The sequence below is a fragment of the Eucyclogobius newberryi genome, unplaced genomic scaffold, assembly GCF_026437365.1.
Source record: "Eucyclogobius newberryi isolate DKJ021-1_F unplaced genomic scaffold, fEucNew1.0.hap1 SCAF_27, whole genome shotgun sequence".
NCBI lineage: Eukaryota > Metazoa > Chordata > Actinopteri > Gobiiformes > Gobiidae > Eucyclogobius > Eucyclogobius newberryi.
The window spans coordinates 1,165,108-1,176,009 of NW_027315912.1; the positions used below are offsets into that span (position 1 = coordinate 1,165,108).

The 10,902-nt window shown below is 45.7% G+C and overlaps 1 protein-coding gene across 1 annotated transcript in view; it reads right to left on the minus strand.

The window, feature by feature from the left end:
• Positions 1–10,902, minus strand: part of senp3b (SUMO specific peptidase 3b) — a 32,109-nt gene that overhangs the window by 1,188 nt on the left and 20,019 nt on the right. Inside the window, exons 10-13 of the mRNA XM_072459748.1 lie at positions 9,082–9,159; positions 8,866–9,003; positions 1,597–1,680; positions 309–359 (exon numbers count right to left, since the gene is read on the minus strand). Coding sequence (XP_072315849.1) covers positions 309–359; positions 1,597–1,680; positions 8,866–9,003; positions 9,082–9,159 — 351 coding nt within the window. The remainder of the gene's footprint in view (positions 1–308; positions 360–1,596; positions 1,681–8,865; positions 9,004–9,081; positions 9,160–10,902) is intronic.

A 10,902-nucleotide genomic window follows, 5' to 3' on the forward strand; every position in this document is an offset into this window, starting at 1 on the left:
AGAGGGGAGCTCAGAGGGGGGCTCAGAGGGGAGCTCAGAGGGGGCCTCAGAGGGGGGCTCAGAGGGGAGCTCAGAGGGGAGCTGATGTGCAGCGCTCATGAACAGGCTTTAGCACGTTAGCAAAAGAAGAGAAGCATGTGAAGAAGTAGCACCTGCTTTGAAGATTCAGTTTAGGTCAAACAATGAAGCATTTCCTGGATTAGAATTGAGTGACAAGAGCCCTGGAACGTCACGTCATAAATAATGTCCCATACTTCAGCTTCATGTGTTCTTTTGTGCCACATGAGGAAGAATGAACATGAACGTACCTGAAGCACAAAGGCCCCACAGTCGCTGTCATTGTTCTGGCGACCCACATTCTGCAACACAAGACAAACACACGTGTGCATCACATCATCATCTGCACCTAATGTTCATCTGATGTCGACACAGAGCTAAAGACCAGAGCAAAAGGTCACATTGAAATAACACTTTGTTCAGATGTAAGTTTAGGTGGACGCCCGTGTCTTGTAGGTTTGTAGTTGTACCAGACTCTTTCTGGAGATGGATTGAACAGTGAGAGATGGCCTGCCTGCCTGCCTGCCTGCCTGCCCTGCCTGCCCTGCCTGCCCTGCCTGCCCTGCCTGCCTGCCCTGCCTGCCCTGCCTGCCCTGCCTGCCTGCCTGTCTGCCTGTCTGTCTGTCTGTCTGTCTGTCTGTCTGTCTGTCTGTCTGTCTGTCTGTCTGTCTGTCGACACTGGGATGTCAGGATGATTTGGTTGTTACGGGTTGACCCACTGGGATGTCAGGATGATTTGGTTGTTACGGGTTGACCCACAACATTACACAGGTTCACCGTGGCAAAGGCGGTTAGCGCTCTAGCCTCCCAAGAAGGAGATCATGGGTTCCCGGACCAGACCAACATCACATGATCTCTCTGGGTGGAGTCTGCATGTTCTCCCCGTGTTACCGTGGGTTCTCTGGCTCCTCCCACCGTCCAAAGACATACATGTGTTAGGCAAAGTTGGACAGGTGTTGAAAATTAGCATATTATTAGCATATATACTTAAAACATTGCATCTGGTTCGTCCAATGCTTAAATAAAATAATGTGTGTCAGAGTACTACATGTGTTGCCCGTCTGTGTTTTGCGTCAGACCAAACGACGCTCAGTAATTCACAGTTGATGATTACGTAGTTTGCGATTCAAATAGTTGTTTGTCCTGACAAACTGCAAGATCGTGCTGAACGCAGACCTGAGCAGGGAGAAAGAGAGAGAGCCTCGGTGACCCGGCTGCACCCCCTCCTCCCTATAGAGACGCTAATACTAAAGCTTAGCATTAGCATTAGCAATTTACTTTTGCAAATACTGAAAAAAAGTATGGTATGTAAAAATGTCAAAAGCAACAGCCCCTAAGACGGTGAAAGCGATCGTAAAGAGGTAAAACTTGAAAGTGTCAAAAATCCTACAATCCTAAAAAGCAATAACATATAGTGTCTGCTTTATGACATCATAAGCAGACGCTCAATAACGTGACAACTTAAAAAGCACAGCTAAGTCTTGCAATTTACAGCATTGCAAAGAACCCCACGTGTGTCTGTCAAATAATCAATCTCACCATTTTGAAAAAGCCTTTCCATCCGTCCAAAAAGTCTCGTCGATCTTTCTTGATTGCTTCTGCTTGGAGATATTTGAAAATATGCTGCAAGAAAATGAAAAGAGGGTTAGGATCTGTAGTAAGGCACTGCCCTTGTTAATAAGTATGACCACAGTTTCTAAGGTGATAGCAGCGTTTTCACTGGCCCTGGTCCCTAGATCACTTTTTAGAGCGCTTTGGAATGTGCCCTAAAGTGAGCACACTTTAAAGGGCAGAGGGCTACCATGCTAACTGTGAGCAACCCGCACATAATACAGATATAATGTATTGTACTTTATAGAGTGATTTGACCTGACCAATGTTTGTGCCAATTTTCAATCACATAATTTTTGACTTTCTATATAGATCTGACCAGATAAGATTTGTGTATGAAATATATCTGTTTCTACAGGCCAAATGGTACAAAATAAGACATAGATCCATTTGAGTTCCCGGTCTAAATTCGCAGATTGACAACGACTCTTTGATGAAAGTCAAACCGTTTCAACAGATGACAACAACTGAATCCTTTTCTACAATGGAACACTCCTGGACAAATGAGGGACACACACACATGCCACAGTGATGGTGACTGGGTTCTGCTCAGGGATGTTGCTGTGGTCCTCTCTCAGAGCCATCAGACACTGAGCATCTCGGTTGTGGGATGCTTCCCTCTCCCATATGCTCTTCCGGTACTGTTCAGTCTCCAGCCTTGGTGGGTCTGCTCTGCTGTTATTACCCTGCCATTGAGCTACACTTTCACCAGTTGAGCTGAGAACAACCCTGGCTTTATTCCCTCGTGTACGTCTTTAGGCGGCTGGCCAAGGCTTGGAGCCTTTGTTTGGCAGTTTTGAGTGCTTCCCGTATGGGCATCTGGTTGCACCTCTTGGGTACTTGAGAAACCAAAAGGAGTTTTGTTCGTAGTCATCTACCAACCTTATGGTCCCTATTCAGAGTTTTCAACATAGTTTTCTGACTTTATATCAAACTTAGTGTTAGCCTGGGATAAAGTAGTTCTAGCTGGAGACATATGGGTGTAATCCCTCATTCGCCCAGCCTCATAGGAGAGACTTAACAGCCACTGCACAAGAGGCTCTATCAGCACAAAAGAAATGCAAGTTCAGGACCACAGAGCGCCGTGCATCTTCATCTTGAAGCCTCTAATCACTTGTTTGAAGACGGTGAGGTGAAGATTCTGAGCAGGAGAAAAGATGGTTTGAAAGAGGAGTTAAGGAGGATATTTTTGTTGAAAAAGAAAGACCTTCTTTAAACAGAAATAGAGGGTTAAGGTTCAATCTTCCTGTGGCTTATAATGGCATTTTGAATCCCTGGAGAGGTAGAGGTCCAGGGCCTTCGGATGTTAATCAGGTGCTCAGGGAAGAGAAAGAGAGAGACTGGGGACAAAAGGAAGACTTAGAGCGCATTAAAGGACTGATAGTAAACAAGAGGCTAGCTTGATAGAAAACAAAGAGGTGTATGTTTCTGTTGAAACAAACAACTTTTTCTTTTACTTCAGGAGGACCGGCCCGGTGGGCGGGGCTTACCACAGAATAGAATAAATATCTGAGTTCCCGGTTTAAATTCGCAGATTGACAATGACTCTTGGATGAGAGTCGAAACGTCTTGTTTTTTTTAACTGAGTCCAGATGATACAACTGAACCTTTTTCTACAACTATAGCTGGAGACTTTTATATCCACGTGAACATGAGTGATGACTCTCTCAGTAATGCCTTCAGCGCCTTGTTAGACAGCATTGGTTTCACTCAGAATGTAAATATAGCGACTCACATTCACAAGAACACTCTGGATCTTGTCCTAACGTATGGAACAGAGATTAGTGACCTCATTGTCCTCCCTCAAAACTCTATATTGTCAGATCATTTCATAATTACCTTTCAGTTTATTCTTAAAGATCATCCAGTCCCACAAAATAAAGTTATAATGAAAAGGACAATATCTGAAAAATCTATCTCAAAATTCAAAGAAATAATAGAGCCAATACTCAGTGACATGTCATGTGATCCTGTCATGTGATCATGTCACGTGCTCATGTCACGTGCTCATGTCACGTGCTCATGTCACGTGCTCATGTCACGTGCTCATGTCACGTGCTCATGTCACGTGCTCATGTCACGTGATCATGTCATGTGATCATGTCATGTGATCATGTCATATGATCATGTCATGTGATCCTGCTGAGAATAGTTTTAGTCCCAGTATAAGTGATCAATTTGTCGACGTGACCATGAATTCTCTGAAGTCTGCTCTTGATGTTGCAGCGCCGTTAAAACAGAAGGTCATTAGGTCAAAGCGCCTCCCCCTGGTACAACCAAGAACTGCGTTCACATAAACAAAGAGTTAGAAAGTTAGAGGGATTATTTAGCCCCTCCCACACAAAAGAATCTCTAAAAGCTCCTGTCCTATCAGCAGCTCTGTGTGAGGCCCAAACCAGAGACTATTCACATCTAATAGAAGTCAACTAAAGTAACACGCTGTAACCATGGTAACAAACTGTCACAGCAGTAGAGCCCTCACTCCCAGCTTCTCTCAGCTCTGATGATTTCCTCTTATTTTTTAACAATAAAATAAAAACAATCAGCGATAAATGACTCCCACTATTCGCCCTGAACAAGCCCAAGCTGTAAATCTAATGTCACATATAAATCCAGCTGTAAACTTAGAAAGATTCAGCTGTTGATCAAGAGAGAGAACTTCAGCCATTATGTCCTCTAAAAGCTCCACTTGTGTCCTAGACCCCATTCCAAGCTCCTCAAAGACATTCTCCCCCTAATTATAGACTCTATTCTTAATATAATAAATACTTCAGTAGAAAGTGCTTATGTTCCACATCCTTCAAACATGACGTCATTAAACCTCTTCTGAAAAAGACTCATCTAGATCCCGACCTATTGTTAAACTACAGACCTATTTATAATCTTCCCTTTGTCTCAAAAATCCTTGAAAAAGTTGTAGTTAAACAGCTTATGTGAAGTTTTCCAGACAGGGTTCAGAGCCCACCGTAGCAGGGTTCAGAGCCCACCACAGCAGGGTCCAGAGGCCACCACAGCAGGGTCCAGAGCCCACCACAGCAGGGTCCAGAGCCCACCACAGCAGGGTCCAGAGCCCACCACAGCAGGGTTCAGAGCCCACCACAGCAGGGTTCAGAGGCCACCACAGCAGGGTCCAGAGCCCACCACAGCAGGGTTCAGAGCCCACCACAGCAGGGTTCAGAGCCCACCACAGCAGGGTCCAGAGGCCACCACAGCAGGGTTCAGAGCCCACCACAGCAGGGTCCAGAGCCCACCACAGCAGGGTCCAGAGCCCACCACAGCAGGGTTCAGAGCCCACCACAGCAGGGTCCAGAGGCCACCACAGCAGGGTTCAGAGCCCACCACAGCAGGGTCCAGAGGCAACCACAGCAGGGTCCAGAGCCCACCACAGCAGGGTCCAGAGCCCACCACAGCAGGGTCCAGAGCCCACCACAGCAGGGTTCAGAGCCCTCCACAGCAGGGTTCAGAGCCCTCCACAGCAGGGTTCAGAGCCCACCACAGCAGGGTTCAGAGCCCTCCACAGCACTGAAACTGCACTAGTTAAAGTCACAAATGATTTGTTTTTAGCTGCTGATGATGGACTGGTCTCAATCCTGGTTCTGACCTCAGCATTTGACCATCGACCACAACATTCTACTGCAGAGGTTAGAATGTGATGTAGGTGTCAGAGGCCCCGCCCTCAGAGGCCCCGCCCTCAGCTGCTTTAAATCCTATTTATCTGATAGGTACCAATTTGTTCATGTAAACCAGAGCTCCTCACCTTGTTCTAAAGTAACTTACGGTGTGCCTCAGGGGTCAGTGCTCGGTCCAGTTCCGTTTCCTCTTTATATGCTGCCGTTAGGTCACATGATCAGGTCACATGGCATTAACTTCCACTGCTCTGCAGATGACACTCGGCTGTTTTATCAATGAACCTGATCAGAGCGATCAAATAGACAGACTTAGTGCTTGTGTGAAGGAGATAAAAACCTGGATGACACTTAAAGGTTGAATGGACGATTTTTTCGGCCCAAATCTGAGTCTTATTTCCTCGTGGCGTGGACGGCCGATTAGTCCTGCCACGTATCAATCATAAAACGCACTTACTGCTCACCTGCAGCCTCGTGCAGCTGGTCCCCATGAGAGCAGCACGTTTCCCCGTGTATAAGCGCATGGATTTATCATTATATAGTTCCCTCAGTGTACGGGATAAAATTAAGACAGAGAAAGACAGTCCGAGCTGACTCAGAAGAAACGGAAATCTACGGGAGACGAGAGATGCGATTCGTCGCGCTAATAAACAAACGCACTTCTAGCCGCGATGTTCTTGTGTAGGTCCACACGGGGGGAGTTCGCATGCGCACTTCCGTTTCAGTTCTCAAATCGGCAAAAAAATGTCCATTACGCCTTTAATTATCTGCTTCTTAACCCTGAAAAAACCAAGGTCATTGTGCTGGTCCTAAACATGTATGAGACGCTCTATCCGAGCAGATAGTCACACTGGACAATGTTAGTGTAGCCTCCAGTTCTACTGTAAGAAACCTGAGAGTAATTTGACCAGGAGCTCTCATTTAAAGCTCATATAAATCAAGCCTGCAAAACAGACCATTTCCATTTGCGCAATATAGATAAAATCAGAAGAATCCTGCCTAAAAGCGATGCTGAAAAACTTATCCATGCATTTGTAACATCTAGATTAGACTACTGTATTTTCTGCACTATAAGGCGCAAATAAAAGCCTTTTACGTCCTCAAAATCCATCAGTGCCCTTAATAATCCGGTGCGCTTTATATATAGTTCATTTCTGGTTGTGCTTACTGACCTCAAAGAGATTTTGTGTGGTACACGGTGTATAAAGATGATTTGGGACATGAGAGACACCGATGCACGTCTAGAAGCATGTTTACAGTACTCCATACTATGTATGGACAAGTACCCATGGTGGACCATTAGTTGATGGTGCGCTTTATAATCCGGTGCGCCTTTTCGTGCGCAAAATACGGGACTGTAACGCTTGCTCACAGCGTGTCCTAAAAGCTCTATAAAAAGCTTTCAACTGGTTCAAAATGCAGCAGCAAGATTACATCTTAATCAACAAAGAAGAGAGCACATTACGCCGGTGCTAGAGTCTCTTCACTGGCTCCTGTCCAGTTTAGAATCAAATTTAAAATTCTCTTCCTGACCTACAAAGCCATAAATGACATGGCCCCATCCTACCTCAAAGAAGCTATAGAACCATATCATCCAAACAGAGCTCTTCACTCTCAAAATGCTGGCCTTCTGGTGTCTGGGTCTCTAAAAGCACAGTAGGAGGTAGAGCTCCTGTGTTATGGAATCAGCTCCGGTCCATGTTAAAGAGGCGACACAGTCTCTTCATTTAAGTCCAGGCTTAAAACGTTCCTCTTTGAAATGGCTTATGGTCAGACTAGTTAGGAACAGAAAAATAAAGCTACAGTTTCAGCTCCGCTGCCCTAGGAGCAACTATGGGAGAAGTATGGCAGCTTGAGCACTGTCCTCTTCTTCTGACTACCTATTCTATCAAACAATATTTAATATTCAATTCCACTTGCAAACTGTTCATTGCTTTTTCTTCCCTTCCATCCCCGAGGGGAGTGGGATAGATGCATCGAGGACCTGTGAACCCAGATGCTCCTCGAGTCCCTGGTGAAGCGGTCTCTCCTCCTGAAGAACCGTCTCTCCTCCTGACGAACCGTCTCTCCTCCTGACGAACCGTCTCTCCTCCTGACGAACCGTCTCTCCTCCTGAAGAACCGTCTCTCCTCCTGACGAACCGTCTCTCCTCCTGACGAACCGTCTCTCCTCCTGACGAACCGTCTCTCCTCCTGAAGAACCGTCTCTCCTCCTGACGAACCGTCTCTCCTCCTGACGAACCGTCTCTCCTCCTGACGAACCGTCTCTCCTCCTGACGAACCGTCTCTCCTCCTGACGAACCGTCTCTCCTCCTGAAGAACCGTCTCTCCTCCTGAAGAACCGTCTCTCCTCCTGAAGAACCGGCTCTCCTACTGAAGAACCGGCTCTCCTACTGAAGAACCGTCTCTCCTACTGAAGAACCGTCTCTCCTCCTGAAGAACCGTCTCTCCTCCTGAAGAACCGGCTCTCCTCCTGAAGAACCGGCTCTCCTACTGAAGAACCGTCTCTCCTACTGAAGAACCGGCTCTCCTACTGAAGAACCGGCTCTCCTACTGAAGAACCGTCTCTCCTCCTGAAGAACCGTCTCTCCTACTGAAGAACCGTCTCTCCTACTGAAGAACCGTCTCTCCTACTGAAGAACCGGCTCTCCTACTGAAGAACTGGTTCTCCTCCTGAAGAACCGTCTCTCCTACTGAAGAACCAGTTCTCCTCCTGAAGAACTGGTTCTCCTCCTGAGTGGCTCCAGCTCCTCTCTCTCTCTCGTCTGTGAGAGTCAGATCTCTCCTTCATGTGGAACTCCTCCAGGTTTATACTTTTTCCCAAGGAGGTTTTTTGTAGTTTTTCCTGGCTGAGAAGGAGGGTCTAAGGACAGAGGACTCTGGGACATCGCCCCTCGTCCCCATGGTCATTGTTTAATCCGTTTTTCGCCGTCGCCCAATGAATTGAATTGAAATATTTGCTTTGGCCTCAGACACTTGGCTCACCTCTCTCCGACCTGTCTTGATCTTAGCCTCCAACCTTCTTTTCCATGGTGGGTATTTCATCTCATAGTTGTTCTTACGATAGCCGAGTGTCTCAAGGATCACTGCTGCTGAGGTGTATATCAGCTCATTGGTTTCAGTGAGTGATGTCATATTTTGGGTCTTGCCACAATTGCCACGGGTCAACAGCAGGAAATAGCTGATGCTAAAGTTATAATCACTGGAAATACGGCGGTTTGTCACCAGGTTGAGTCAGCGTTTGGGGAGGATTGATTCTTTTCTGTTTAAATCTCTTTTTGTGGTTTTGTTTTTACCGGAGTCTGCATTCCAATTTTCTTTTCTCTCGTCCAATTTTCTTGCTTTAAACTAGTGGTAAACAAGGCAGCGCCCCCTGGAGGCTAGTTGCTCTCATGGCCCTCTTCGGACCCGGGATCACAGTAGAAACACCACGACCCGCGCAGTTTGTTGATTTTGACCACTCCACCCTGTACCGGTCTCATGAAAACATTCCTAATGTATTTTACTAGCTCTGATTTAACCACAGCCCTGAGCCGGTCATCACAGAAGTAAAGCCCAGGAGAAGGCCATACCTTTGGGCAGCGTCGGTTAAGTGTCCGCTGGGAGTCGAAGTAGGTGATGGCGCGGCGGCTGATGTCCACACTAACCAAGGACCAGTGCACCTCCAGGTGGATGGGGATCAGCAGCAGCTCCTTTCCAAAGATGTCCACCTGAAAGAGGCCGACAGACTCAAGCTCAGTGAAGGTCCAAGAGGACGCATGGAGGACATTTCAAGAGAGCAAACGTACGTTTTTCGTCCACCGCTTTACTCCTTCATATCCTTTAGTCCTTAGTTTATCGTAGAAAAAGCTGTTAAAGAAGTGCACCTGAGGAGGACAAATAAAATGTGTTCTGTGATTACATTGGAAGAATTATATTAATAGTATTATTAATAATATATATAATGTATATATAATATTATTTTTAATAATTAAGAAACTTATTATTATCAATAATAATAAAAAATATAGCCGCAAGCGGCAATGATCGGCCCTCGCCACGCCGCCGCCACGCCGCCGCCACGCCGCAAGAGGAGGGGGCGCTAACGCGCCCCAATTGTCCTTTTATTACGCCTACTGCTGAATCTGTGACGCTGTCACATCTTCTCCCCTTTGTTTTACCATCAAAAAGCTATTTTATTTTGAATTCTTGGCAAAATGTGCGGCTTTGCCGCACAGACACCGTGACTCTTTGAATAAAAATGTGGATAACTTTTGATGGTCCTGAAGATGAGTCTCACCAAATTTCAGGTTAATAGGGCTAAAGCCCTGGGAGGAGTTTGTGAAAGTCTAAAGTGTAAACATGTTCTGGCGATTTCCCCATTGGAATAACATGGGAGGTTTTGGTCATCGTTACGGCAACGCCATAACAATTATGACATGGGTCTCATTGACTTTTTTGATGGGGATGCTAAAATTGAGTTGTGTGTCAAATTTCATATAATTTCGCAAAACTAAACATTTAACCTCCATATAAAATCTGTAGGGGGCGCTGTGGCGCCAAATGAATTTATTTCACTTCAAGTAGGTTTAGGGCAAAGAGTTTAACAACTGATTCTAATTTGACGCAATTCGGACTTTATCTGCGCAAACGGCAGAAATTTTAAATATGGGAGATTTCTGAAATTCTAGCTACAGTTTGCGGCTTCGCCGCACAGAGACCGTGAGAGGTATCAATGTAATTTGGATAACTTTTGATGTCCCACTCCTCAGTAGCATTTTCACCAAATTTCAGCTTTTTAGGGCCAACGCCCTGGGAGGAGTTCGTAAAAGTACGACGTTTGGAAAAACTCCGAAGTCATGTTTAGCCATTTTTGAAGCAATATGGCCGACATTTGGTTGGGCGGACGGCGTTGCCGTAATAATATTTTTTACTTCTCTTGTCACCATCTACCTCTGCGCCAAATTTCATGATTCTACGATCAGATTTTTTTTGGGTCATTTCCCATCTCTCAATGCATTTTGTGTACATTTGGGGGCGCTGACGCGCCAATTTTTTTATTTTAGAAAAGGGAAATAGCCAGAATGTAGAGAGGCACGATTTTTAGAGGTGTGAACATTTTTGTGACTTTTCGTCAATGTTCACTGGGTGAAAAATAGGGGGGTTTGTCCCGAGGAGGAGAAGAAGGAGGAGGAGGAGGGAAGAAAGAGAAAAAGAAAGAAAGAAAGAGAAAAAGAAAGAAAAAAAGAAAGAAAGAGAAGAAAGAAAGAGAAGAAGGAGAAAGAGAAGAAAGAAAGAGAAGAAGGAGAAAGAGAAGAAAAGAGAAGGAGAGAAGAAAGAGAAGGAGAGAAGAAAAGAGAAGGAGAGAAGAAAAGAGAAGGAGAGAAGAAAAGAGAAGGAGAGAAGAAAAGAGAAGGAGAAGGAGAGAAGGAGAGAAGAGAAGGAGAGAAGGAGAAGGAGAAGGAGAAGGAGAAGGAAGAAGAAGAAGAAGGAGAAGAGAGAAGGAGAAGGAGAAGGAGAAGGAGAAGGAGAAGGAGAAGGAGAAGGAGAAGGAGAAGGAGAAGGAGAAGGAGAAGGAGAAGGAGAAGGAGAAGGAGAAGGAGAAGGAGAAGGAGAAGGAGAGAAGGAGA